This window comes from Balaenoptera acutorostrata, chromosome 4 (assembly GCF_949987535.1).
Source record: "Balaenoptera acutorostrata chromosome 4, mBalAcu1.1, whole genome shotgun sequence".
NCBI classification, from domain to species: domain Eukaryota; kingdom Metazoa; phylum Chordata; class Mammalia; order Artiodactyla; family Balaenopteridae; genus Balaenoptera; species Balaenoptera acutorostrata.
In genome coordinates, this window is record NC_080067.1 from 67,492,296 (window position 1) to 67,506,120 (window position 13,825).

At 41.2% G+C, this 13,825-nt stretch overlaps 1 protein-coding gene across 6 annotated transcripts in view; it reads right to left on the reverse strand.

Annotated features, from left to right (window-relative positions):
* ABCC5 (ATP binding cassette subfamily C member 5) overlaps nucleotides 1-13,825 on the reverse strand; it is a 197,558-nt gene that overhangs the window by 69,678 nt on the left and 114,055 nt on the right. For 3 of the 6 annotated variants that reach the window (XM_057546149.1, XM_057546148.1, XM_057546147.1), the window contains exons 1-2: nucleotides 13,315-13,421; nucleotides 12,025-12,205 (exon numbers count right to left, since the gene is read on the reverse strand). In XM_057546149.1, the coding sequence (XP_057402132.1) occupies nucleotides 12,025-12,150 (126 nt within the window). In that variant the 5' untranslated portion in view covers nucleotides 12,151-12,205; nucleotides 13,315-13,421. Of the gene's footprint in view, nucleotides 1-12,024; nucleotides 12,206-13,314; nucleotides 13,423-13,825 lie in introns of those variants that run through there. The other 3 variants (XM_057546143.1, XM_007195330.2, XM_007195331.2) reach the window with 2 other exon arrangements.

Consider the following 13,825-nt stretch of genomic DNA (forward strand, 5'->3'; position numbering starts at 1 on the left):
AAAAGGTCAAAATCCAGAATAATCTACTAAATTGGTTCAGAAGCTTCTCTCAGCTTCTGAATTCAATGTTACCAGTCAAGAAATTAAAATTAAATTTTAAGATACAACTATATATACCTTAATAGAAATAGAGATAAAATCCAACCCGAGGAGGGAAATGTAAGACAACCACATATCATCTGAACCTTGACCTGATTTTTAATGTCACTGGCAGGTACTCAGGGGAGCAAACTGGTCATATGTAACACTTTACATATGCTTTGTCTCCATAGTATTATTATAGGAAGGAAAATTTTCCAAACAAAAAATATCATTTAAACCCAATGGTTTACTGGGAACTAAATGCCTAATAGAAGATTAATGGCTAAACTACAGTAGAGCAACACTCCAGTGCAGTGCTGCTTAACAGAAATAAAATACAAGCCACAAATGTAATTTAAATGTTTCTAGTAGCCACATTTAAAAAGTAAAAAGAAACAGGAGAAATTAATTATAATAATATACTTTATTTAACCCAATATATACAAAATATTATCTTTTAAACATGTAATCAATAAAAATTATTAATGAGATAGTTTATATTCTTTTTTTGGTTCTATGTCTTTGAAGTCTGGTGTGTGTTTTTCATAAGGTTTGTTTTAAATTAATTTATTTTATTTATCTATTTTTGGCTGTGTTGGGTCTTTGTTGCTGTGCACAGGCTTTCTCTAGTTGCGGCGAGAGGGGGCTACGCTTCATTGTGGTGCGCGGGCTTCTCATTGCGGTAGCTTCTCTTGATGCGGAGCATGGGCTCTAGGCACGTGGGCTTCAGTAGTTGTCATATGCGGGTTCAGTAGTTGTGGCTCACCGGCTCTAGAGTGCAGGCTCATTAGTTGTGGCACACGGGCTTAGTTGCTCCACAACATGTGGGATCTTCCCGGACCAGGGCTCGAACCTGTGTCCCCTTCATTGGCAGGCGGATTCTTAACCACTGCGCCACGAGGGAAGCCCTGGTCTGTGTTTTATATATACAGAACATCTCAATTCGGACATGCCACGTTTCAAATGTCCAATAGCTACATGTGGCTGGTGGCTACAGTATTAGATAGCGTAGTCCAGTAGTTTTCAATTGAGGGTGATTTTGCTTGCCCAGGGGACATTTGGCAATGTTTGCAGACATTTTTGGTTGTCACAACTGTGCATTCAGTGGGTAGAGGCCAGGGATGCTGCTGAACATCCTACCATGCATAGAACAGGCCCCCACGACAAAGAATTATCTGGCCCCCAAATGTCAGTAGTGCTAAGGTAGCCCTAGATAGCTAAACAGCTAACATGGCTAGTACTCAATGTATGATGATCTAGGGGAATCTGTTTTACGAGGCCTATTTGTTTTTTACGTTACAATGCTTTAAGCCAATTTTAGAAATAACTTTTTAAGGCTTCTCCTGAGACGGGATGAAGGCACTCATTTCTCTTTACTTCTCTTAAGGGGCACTGCAGACTGAAGGTCTCTCCATGGCCAGATGTTGCGGCCACAGAAGGTGTCAGCAGCAGTTGATTCGTTCCAAAGGGAAAAATACTGCTTGATCCAGGAGTTGAGAAAACATTAAACAAGGAAATACTGTTGCCATTTGTATCTTCCTGAGGACTGTGGCTAGGAGACATGAGCATTTTTTTTTCCTACCAAGGTGATGGGGACGGAGCAGGGCAGGGACACTGGGGAACTAAAAGGGTACAATGAAACTTAGATTCTGCCATGGTTCAAACAAAGGTCAGGGAAACACAGAGTCATTTACCTGCCCATCCCGTGAGGGAAACAAGGAACTTTGATCCATAAGCAAACAGAGAGGCTTGCACAAGAGCCCTCCATCCTCTGTGCGCTAAGACCATCCCCAGGGCTGGGATAATTAGCTCTCACTATCACACCGCATGGCTTCCTCTTATCTAGTTTGTCCCATCTCATTTTAACAGGCTGCCAGAGCGGAATGTCTGCTGACAGGGCAACCACGGGCTTCCCCCTGAGTGGAGGCCCCTGGGACAAGATACCAGGGGGCCAGCAATCATTCCCCAGGCTGAACAATCCTTTCCCGACAGCAGGACAACAGCAGGGAGCCTTGCTAAGCCTGGAGGCTGAGGAATCAACCAGAGGCACCTCTCCGCTTCCAAGGGGATTAAAGGCTGCAATATTCCCATCTGGCCCGCCCCACAAGGAAAGCCGCACTTAGGGCACAATCAGAACGGACAGGCCTCAGACTCTACAGCATATTCTTCCTCCCCTCTCCTTAATTCACAAGGTCTTAACACAAATACAGACTGGGTAGCCTCTTCTCATAAACCCTTCTGGCCCAAGTAAAAGCTTCTCTGCAGGTGTCCCAGCCCCACAGCTGCCTTTACAACAAACCTTTAGAAAGACAAACTTTTAAGAACTGTTACACTGTCAGATACAGTTTTCAAGAGACTCAAAATGTTAAAAATTAAATTAAAGTTAAATTTTCTTTTAAATTAAAAAAGAAATGGGGACTTCCCTGGTGGTCCAGTGGTTAAGAATCCACCTTCCAGTGCAGTGGACACGGGTTCGATCCCTGGTCAGGGAACTGAGATCCCACGTGCCACAAGGCAACTAAGCCCGTGCGCCCTGGAGCCAGCACACCACAACTAGAGAGAAGCCCATGCACTGCAACTAAGACCTGATGCAGCCAAATAAATAAATAAATATTAAAAAAAAAAAAAAGAAATGAAAAAGCTGATACCCTCCCAGGAACAGCTGACTCCAGGCATCCCCATCCTCCCTCTCCCCGACAAGTTAACACTACGAATGACATTTCCTCTCCCAATTCTCAGCACTTCCTTATTCCAATGGGTTATTAACATGATTCTGACCGTCTCTAGGACTTCCCTTAAGAACTTCCAAAGAGCAGTCACTTCAGTCAAGAGGGACAGCGAAATTCTAGAACGTAATCTTCACAGGAAGGAAGCAGAATATAATAGAAAGGGCTCACTATTCAAAGTCAGGGAACCTGGTAAGTTCAGCCCTATTGCTCAGCGGCTATGAATTAATTTGTACTCCAGCTCACTAATCTGTAACTAGGCTGTATTACCCTCATGCTGAGGATAAGCTATTACAATTCACAAGTGTAAATATGTAAAACCAATGGATATAACTTGGACCACCATCACGTTGAAACAGGTATTTTTCCGCAGCTCATAATCTAGCATTGCCCCAGAATCCGGAGGAATTTGAGGGCTTTCAATTGTTTCATAAGCTAAATTCCAAGGCACTTTTCTAAAGTTCCTATTACATTAGGGTGTGAGATTAACTTTGTTATTATAATGATAAGGTTTCAAAGGACTAAATTGAAAATAAATCACAGAAGGGGAAAAAAGACATGGGAAACACTTGGAGCCCCATTGGTTGAGTGGACAGAAGAGACTTTATTCCATGAAATCTAAGGTAGAGGTTCTCAGTGCTGCTGACACATTAGGATCACCAGGGCAGCTTTTAAACAACATGGATGCCTGAGTCTGACCCCAGAGACTGGTTTAATTGGTCTGGAACATTGGTATTTTTTTTAACGCTCCTCAAGTGATTTTAATACGCAGCCTGAACTGAGAACCACTGATGTAGATAGTAGGATGCTGGTCGTTTGCATTTGACAAAATCCCTTCAACATTTTCAGGCTTTAGCTTAAAAAAAAAAAAAAGCCAAAATATAATTTGTAAATGAAACTCCCTTCAGTGATCAGTAAGTACCATGTGAGCCCATGTTAAATGCCTAGAATAAGACATTAGTGGGTCCAACATGTGACTCCTGTACTGCAGAGCAGGGTGGAACCACTGACAATGGTGGGAAGCAAAGGCAAAGGTGAAGATTTGGGCAGTCTGGCTATTTTTCCACTGTGAGAATACAACATTTAAGGAAACTGACTGCTCAACACCATATCTGCTCTAGTAAACAGAAGTTTTCATCTGATATCTAATAACAGTTAAGTTGATTCTTTGAACAGCTAATTCAGAAAATAATCAAAACATATGTAACATCTAATTAATTATCTAAATAGGTTAACTCCCTAAAAGGGGGGTAAGGAGGGAAGGAATAGACTTAATAAGCTTAATTCTACTGACAGGTTCAACCATTGCAAAGACTTCCGGAGGCTTTGTTTCCTGTTCCTGGCATTGACCTTTTTATTTTTGATTAAGAGACAGGGAGGGACAGAATGGTGAGACATCCAAAAAAGCATTAGCGAAAGGCTACCTCAAAGCAAAACCAAAGTTTCACTGAAAAAGTTTTCATTAACCATTTGTAACTTCCAAGTTACAGATCTTAACAAAATAAAGGTTTGGGTATTTAAAACTGCTTAAAAAACAAAAAGCTAGTTCCAATACTTTTCTTCCCTTTTGACAGAAAGCTCCTTTAACTCATGCCAACAAGCTATATTTATTTCCCTTAAGCAGCAGTTCCTAGGAAAGAAGCAGCAGTCCTGCTGCAGATGGCATAAAAGAGCTCATGATCAAGGCAGCAGGCCAGTCTTAGGAGACCCACGGCACTGCAGACTCAGTCACCGCGCAGGAGAGCCGCCTGGGCTCTGCACCAATGGCAGCAGTGTTGTCATCTCTACCAGACAGCTCTGGGCTGCTACTGGAGACCAACATCTGGCACCAGGCCAGACACCGTATCATACCGTACTAAGCTTTATAAAGCTTTATAGATGCCTTCAGGGAAAAGAAAAAAAAAAAAAAAAAAGGCAGGTGTTCTTACGCATCCTATTACTAACTGTCCAGAAAATGTGCTGAGTCACTGAGTAGCATTCAAGAGAAAAATAATGCAGAGACTGCAAATACTAATCTCCCTCACCCTGTTCTCCTTCCTAACAGCAAGGAGACTCACAGGTAATACTTTTGACACTGAAAACACAAGAGCATGGAAAAATTCACATACCCTTAGTCCATAAAGAAAAGCTTTCAGAGTTAAATTTTCTAAAAGTGTAATGTACTAGACAAAACTATTTTATGGTAACAATAGTTGTCTCTAGGTAGAGGGGTTAAGGCTGATTTATTTTTTCTATAATCTTCTACAATTTGCACATTTTCTACAATGAGACCATAATTCTTTCATAGTAATATATCTTAGAATCATATTTCTTGGTAAGAGATTACATCCACATCTTTGTCGCTAGCATGTAACTTCAATTCACCCAAATATTTCCTCTCACTAATTATGAACACTCCAACCAGGGCTACAGTGTCAGCCAAACAAGGAACTAAAGGAGACACTAAGTGAAGGTCACTGGACTTTGCGAATACTTGCTTTGTTCCTTTGCCTAGAAGCAGAATATTCTAACTTGGTAGAAAGCAAATTCCACCAGTGGTACACTTCTTCTTCTTTTTTTTTTTAATTTATTTATTTTTGGCTGCATTTGTTCTTCGTTGCTGCGCGCGGGCTTTCTCTAGTTGTGGCGAGCGGGGGCTACTCCTTGTTGCGTGTGCAGGCTTCTCATTGCAGTGGCTTCTGTTGTTGCGGCACGTGGGCTCTAGGCGCGCGGGCTTCAGTAGTTGTGGCATGCGGGCTCAGTAGTTGTGGCTCGCGGGCTCTAGAGCACAGGCTCAGCAATTGTGGTGCACGGGCTTAGTTGCTCCGCGGCATGTGGGATGTTCCCTGACCAGGGCTCAAACCCGTGTCCCCTGCATTGGCAGGCGGATTCTTAACCACCGCGCCACCAGGGAAGCCCTGCTTATTTTCCATGTTTCCTCCTTTCCTAGATTACACATGCTAGGAAAAAACAAGTCACCTTTGGCTTTAGCCTGAGCACAGTGAGAAAACAAACAACCACCACAATAAAAAAGCTTATAAAAGTGTCAAATAGCTTTGTCTTGTTTTTGATTAAGTTTTAATTTAAAGCAACTGAAATCCAAATTCCTTGGCCTATTATTCAAGAACACATCATCTGAAACTCAGTGACCTATCCCTCTACAGATATGACTTCACACTTCATGCTGAAAGCCAACAGCACCTAGTTGGTCCTACCCACAGCTCTTTCTTCTACCAGGCATGTTCTTCATTTCTCTGAATTCTACCTATTCCTCTAAGTCTCCAACCAAATGCTACCTCCTGCTGAAGTCTTCCCTGATCTCAAAGACTGAAGCACTCTCTCCTTCTTGTTAATCTCCATAGCATCTAAATTACAGTAATCTATGTACGTGCCTGTGAGTTTAAGCTTCTACGGAGGGCAGGCAGGCCCAGCATTAATTTATCTTCATGTGCACCAGAACACTTCATTCAGGGCTGTGCGTACATCTTGGAGAGTGCTCAAATGTTTGCTGAATTAAAAAAATGAATAAACATCACATCTTAAAACAAACCAAGCCGGGGGCGGGGGGATGAATTGGGAGACTGGGATTGACATATATACACTAATATGTATAAAATAGGTAACTAAGAAGAACCTGCTGTATAGCACATGGAACTCCACTTCACTGTACAGTAGAAACTAATACAACATTGTAAAACAGCTATACCTCAATAAAAAAAAAAAAAAAACACACAAACCAACCAGACTTGGTGGAGTTATGTGATCGACATGTGCATATATATCTGAATGCAGTTATAAGAAAAGGAGCTGTGCTTGGAGAGTCATGCCTCAGACACAGGAACAGTGTTAAGCAGCGGTCTGGACAAAAATCTTTGTTAGTTGAAATAATGCCAGCCTAACGCCAGCCAAGATTAATACTTAGGCTCAAAGAACTAACAGCAACAGAAGGCACCCCTATTAGCACTTCAGGATTAAAGGATGTCTGCAAATCATCAAGTTGTGTGTGGCCACAAGCTTTAACTCAACAGTCCTGAACAAAGGGGAGGTGTGAAAATGCATTATTTTTAACTTAATTAGCTCTAAGCAGATGTGATACAAATATCTGAAACGTGAATGATTAGAGCAATTTTCACAAAGAGTATTCCAAAAGATTTGGTCACAATATTAAGAAACAGGCAAACTGTGTACTCTGCAACTTTGCTTACAGCTTGAGAGAAAAAAAATCACCGGCCTGTTTAAAATGAGAATTTAATCCCTGATGCTTTGCTTCTGACTTCCGTTTGACAGTTTCATGTGTCCATGTTAACTGGACCTATTGAAGGCTAATGGTGGTGAATAAAACCTTGTTTTCCAATTAAGAGCCACAGATGATGTATCCTTATCTTTTGTTACTTTGGGAGGTACTGTTTTTTTAGTTCTGATGGATAATAGACATGCCTGTCCTCTGGGAGGTCCCATCCCAGATTTCATCTCTAACAACTAATATAGAAACAATGGTTATGATCAAGAGACATGAAACGGTAATCTCTACTCAATTATCTACTTACATTCTTAAAAATGGTATGCTTATACAGCCATTCTACTTCCCAAATACTTAAATTACCCATTTGTAAACTATCGCTGAACCAGAAATTTGTCATCTTGCTGATTTCCTCTATTAGCAAACTGTTAACATACGAGGCAAGTTCAAGATATATTTATATCTAAGATTTTGGATTTTGACAGGTAATATGCAAGAAGATTCTAGGTGGTATGTGAACTTTTAAAAACACTTGATATTTACAAATTCCTTTTAACGTGTGTAAAAAATAGGTTGCATAAACCTACGATTCTATTGCTTAAGTCAAGGTTGAGCAAAAAAAAAAAAAAAACAAGCCAGTATATTAAAAGAATTAAGGACTTTCCCGGCGGTCCAGTGGTTAGGACTTCGCCTTCCAATGCGGCGCGTGCAGGTTCGATCCCTGGTTGGGGAGCTAAGATCCCACATGTCTCGCGGCCAAAAAACCAAAACATAAAACAGAAGCAATATTATAACAAATTCAACAAAGACTTTAAAATGGCCCACATCAAAAAAAAAAAAAATCGGGCTTCCCTGGTGGCGCAGTGGTTGAGAATCTGCCTGCCAATGCAGGGGACACGGGTTCGAGCCCTGGTCTGGGAAGATCCCACATGCCGCGGAGCAACTGGGCCCGTGAGCCACAACTACTGAGCCTGAGCGTCTGGAGCCTCTGCTCCGCAACAAGAGAGGCCGCGATAGTGAGAGGCCCGCACGCCGCGATAGTGAGAGGCCCCCACTCGCCGCAACTGGAGAAAGCCCTCACACAGAAACGAAGACCCAACACAGCCAAAAATAAAAATAATAAATAAATAATAAATTTAAAAATTAAAAAAAAAAAATCTAGAAGAAATAGCTTAAGTAAAAAAAAAAAGTTCAGAGGGTACAGGATATGGTAAAAAAACAGGAAAACAGTACTCAAATGTAAAAGTTTAGGAAACATCAAAGGATAATGAAAATGAAATTCATGTGGACTGCTCAGATTTTATAAAAGTGGTTGGTATCAGCCTCCTATTTCTTCAAGATGAGGCTCAGTCACACAAAGGAAACTTGCTGTCTGGTGCCTGACTTAATAATTTAGGGGACAAAAGGCACAACAGTGACTCCATTTCCAGTTCTTCTCCACCCACAGAGGAAAAGTTTGCTGCTCCCACCGCACACCCTAATGTCAGTTCTGCTCTAACCAACTGCACAGGGCCTCTGTCGCCAGAAATTTCACAGGGCCACACACTACCTTCCCAGGTTCCATCTCTTCCTGCTCTACAAGCTACCCATGGGCAAGCTTGCTCACTCCTAAGGCTTCATCTACATGGATGCACTAATGACTCCAAAAATTGTCCCTGTTCTACTCCTTGCCTATGCTCTAATTATCTACTAATCATCTCATGTGGATGCACTTCAAATTCCACATGTTCAAAAGCAAACTCATTCTTACCTCCTCTCCTTCCTTCTCTTCCCTTATGTCCATCAATAGTTTTAAATCCTTACCACGAATCCCAGGCACCCCAACGTTCCCCTCCCCTTCCAGAGATGCCCCCAAATCTCTCCCCTCTCCTCCATCCTCACTATTATGCTTGGACACAGACCACCCTTGGCCTCTTTCACATGGGCTGGCACAGGAGCCTCCAGATTGCTCCCTGTATTCTGTCTCTCTCTTTCTCTCATACAGGTTTTTCCTACACTGCCTCAAAACTAATCTTCCTAAGATAAAAATCAAGTCTTAAAAATCTCAGCTCAACTGCATTAGCCATTAGGTAATGCAAATTAAAACTACAATGAGAGGGGCTTCCCTGGTGGCGCAGTGGTTGAGAATCTGCCTGCTAGTGCAGGGGACACGGGTTCGAGCCCTGGTCTGGGAAGATCCCACATGCCACGGAGCAGCTGGGCCCGTGAGCCACAATTGCTGAGCCTGCGCGTCTGGAGCCTGTGCCCCGCGACGGGAGGGGCCGCGATAGAGAAAGGCCCGCGCACCGCGATGAAGAGCGGTCCCCGCACCGCGATGAGGAGTGGCCCCCGCTTGCCGCAACTGGAGAAAGCCCTCGCACGAACCGAGGACCCAACACAGCCAAAAATAAATAAATAAATAAATAAATAAATAAGAAAATCCTTTAAAAAAAAAAAAAAAAAAAACTACAATGAGATATCAGACATACCTATCAGAATAGCTAAAATAAAATTAATAGCACGAAATATTGGCAAGGATGCAGAGAAACTGGATCACTCATACATTGCTGGTGGGAATATAAAATTATACAGCCACTCTGGAAAAGAGTATTGAAGTTTCTGATAAAACTAAACATGTACTTACCATATGACCCAGCAATTACATTCCTGGGAATTTACCCAGAGAAATGGAAATTTTATTCACACAAAATCCTATACACAAATGGTTCAGAGCAGCTTTTTTTGTAATAGCTACAAACTAGAAATAACCCAAATGTCCTTCAACAGATGAATGGTTAAACAAACTGTGGTCTATCTATAACATGGAAAATTACAATTAAAAGGAAAGAACTATTGATACACACAACAAATTAGATGGATCTCAAGGGAATTAGGCTGAGTGAAAAAATCCAGTGTCAAAAGGTTACGTACTATATGATTCCATTCGTACAGCATTCTTAAAATGGCAAAATTACAGAGATGGAGAACAGATAAGTGGTTGCCAAAGACTGGGGGAGAGACCGGGACTTCCCTGGTGGTACAGTGGTTAAGAATCCACCTGCCAATGCAGAGAACATGGGTTCGAGCCCTGGTCCGGGAAGATCCCACATGCCGTGGAGCAACTAAGCCTGTGCACCACAACTACTGAGCCTGCGCTCTAGAGCCTGTGAGCCACAACTACCGAGCCCGTGTGCCTAGAGCCTGTGCTCTGCAACAAGAGAAGTCACCGCAGTGAGAAGCCTGCACACTGCAACAAAGAGTGGCCCCCGCTCACTGCAACTGGAGAAAGCCCACGTGCAGCAACAAAGACCCAACGCAGCCAAAAATAAATAAATAAATAAATTTATTAAAAAAAAGATTGGGGAGAGGGCAAGGGAGGTGGCTGTGGCTCTGAAAAGGGAGCATGAGAGATTCTTTTGGTGGAGCTGATTTGTATCTCTACTGGGGTGCTGGTCATACAGATTTACACATGTGGAAAAATTGCATAGACTACACACACTCACAAATGAGTGCATGTGAAACTGGTGAAGTCTTAATAAGGTGGCTGGATGGTATCCACGTCAATCAATAATCTGTTGTGATATTATACTATAGCACGCAAGAAGTTACCTCTGGGGGAAGCTAGATAAAGTATGTATGGGATCTCTCTGTATTATTTTTTACAACTGCATGTGGATCTACAATTATCTCAAAATAAAAAAGTTAGAAGAAAAAAATCCTCTCAATAGCTTCCAATTGTTCCCCAACACCCATAGTAAATGATTCCTTAGCATGGCGTGCAGAGCCATTTCTCACATACATCCTATGCTCTAGACAACTAGCTCTAAGACCTAACACTTTCTGAGCACAGGCTATGTGGCAGGCACCATTCTAAGCATTTTATATGTATTAGCTCATTTAATCCTCAAGGGAGCTCATGAGTTAGGTTCTACTGTTGATACCATTTTATTCATAAACCACTAAGGCACAGATGACTTAAGCAGCTTGAAAGCATCCCCACCTCATCAGTCTTCAAAGCCCTGCTCCAGTGTTACCTTTGTGATTTTTTCCAGTTTAAGTGCTATACTAACAGTGTCTAGCATTCAAAAGATACCCGATACGTGTTTAATTCACATAAGGTTTGGACAAAGGGACAAAGAAAAGGTACAAAACTGGCACCTTAAGGATTTGATACTGATTACATTGAATCTATGTTTCCCCAAAGTTAAGCTCGAATGGGAAAGCACTGTATAATATACAGTAGAAACAGAAAACACCCATCAGTTAGAAAATGTTGATTAATAAGGCAACAGCTTTCAGGTAGCAAAGAGGGACAGGTAACGTCAGGCTAAAGAAACTCCAGTGTCAGCTGCAGAGCCGTATCTTTCTCCAATTTTCACAGAACAAATAGATGAACACAAACCTCAACTTCCTACCCAGCAACCCCCGTTCTTCCTTATTAGTTACTTCTGCAATTCAAGAAAAGGTATAATTTTTTCCCCAGAATAAAGATATTTCTTCCAGTTTAAAATGTATATTCATTATTTCCCTTGGAGGAAATTAGGTTATTAACTAAAGGCTCCTTTACACTCATGGGTTTACTTGAAAATTTTACTGATTATCCTCCAACGATCTAGAATTGTTCCAAGTACACGCTGAAATCTGAACGAAAATCTCCAAAGGAGTCACCTTTTAAAGGCAGACAACAGAGGCAGAGAGAGAAAACAATTTTAAGTACATGAATGAAGTTTAATGGTTCATATTCCCTCTGCTCCCTGCCCAGGCCTTCCCCTGCCCCACCCGGCATAAACTGTCTTCTCTCAAGCAAAGCCTTTTTAGAGGAGAACCCAAGGGGAAAAATAGGTGAGAAGCTAAGAGCCAACCTCTCCTCTTTCATAAATAACCATAAATTCTTAACAGTGACCTAAAGCCAATAAAGAAAAAGAAACTTATTTTAAATTAGGCATCTTGTGAAGAGAGAAGGTGTGGCCTAGCACCGCAAGCAGGTAAGAAGAGGGACTCAGGCAAGGCAGTACTGACCGGTTGAGTCTTGTACTTGGAGTCCTCTCGGTCTCGGTGCTGCCCTGAATTGCTGGTTCTCTCCCGCACGTTTCTATAACCAGGGCTGGGGATGATATACTCCTTTCTTATGTCAATGTCCTTCATCTTCTCTGAGCGGAGGTGCCAGGGCTCACAGACTCTTGGTTCCACTTGAGAATTTCTGAAATTAAAAATTCATCAAGGACAGATATTTCCTAAATTGTGCTTCATCATAAGCGAAAGTGCTTTAAAATAGGGGGAAAAAGGACAAAAGCATTAAAGTTTTCTGTCATTATATTTATAAAAATAAATTTTCAAAAATCTTCCAATTACCATTTTATTTTTTCAAGAAAAAAATTCAGTGTGATTGATAGAATCAAGAAGAATTCTCGCCTCCCACCTCTAAGGGGGAAAAAAAAAAAGATTTAAAAAAAATAAACACAGTGATAGAGACACCTGTCTTCTTCACCTTCAACTATGTTCAATCACGATGTACAGAGCATTTAGATAGGTCTTAAAAAAAAAAAAAAAAAGGCTTTCTGGAAACAATTTAAGTTTGTTCCAAGCATTACAAATTCCACAATTTTAAAACGGATAAATTTTACTAAATGAAAACTTATAAAACACTTATTCTACCAATGATATATCCCATCTCTGTATTTTTATAATTAGGTAATGGGTTAACTGATGCTTTTAAAGCTCTGTGAAGTTACATAGCTAAAACACAAAATAATACTACACCTTACCTTTAAAAACAAATTCCCCTTGGGTTACTGAAAGTGTTCTAAAATTAGATAGTAGTGATGATTGCACAATTCTGTTAATATACTAACCAAACACCAAGTGGTATACTTTAAGGGGTGAATTTCATGATACAAAAATATCTCAACAAAGCTGTTATTAAAAAACAATAACAAAAACAAATTCCCTACCCTGTCCTACTAAGTCTTACCTCGTATCTACCTGAAACTCTGTTCTAAACCCTGCTAGCCTGGTTATCTCTAATCAATATCTGCTATCAACTCTGGTTACTTCTGAAAAAACAAAACACATGCATACGTCTCTAAAACATTTCCCCCACTCTAAGATGGTTCAAAGCTTCCCAGATACAAGTTGGGAAAACAATTTTCATACCAGCCTCACTAGAAATTAAAGAAGTGTAGCTGTGTTGCCTTTTGAATTCCATAAATTCCTAGCTATCACTGAGACTTAAAAGTACAACAGTATGGACATAATTCTGATAGCTACAATTCATTTTTTAAGGTATCAGAAAAAAAGGAGAACACTTACAAATCCTCTAAATAAAAAGGACTAAATCTCCTCCACAGAGACGTGTTTCCAGCACAAAGAAAGCTTTACTTCTTGCCTTTCAGGGGTCTGGCTCAAGTACCCTGAGTTGATACTGCTAAGTTACTTAGCTCCAAAGAAAAAAGTCACCTTGTCCAATGACAAACTGCACCATAAAGAGCACCGGCTTACAACCAAGAACACAGCAATCACGTCACTGAGACCTCAGCAAGCCTAAACTATAAACAGACCTGGCATCTGCCAGTGTCCCCAATGTCGGGATGCAGCTGCAGATCAGAATAATCCTTCTTACAGGGATCACTGAAGTCCAACCTTCCCCTCCAAAGGTTCCCCAGCCTAGCTGATTATCTGGAAAGCAGAAAAGATTAGTCCTACTTTGAAAAAAGGCAAGTGGAGGGGAGGCAGTTTGAAAGGGAAGAGGCCAAAGTATTGTAACTCACTCACAATACCAAATGCCATGTCAGGAAGAACACAAAGATCATCTCAATTGTCT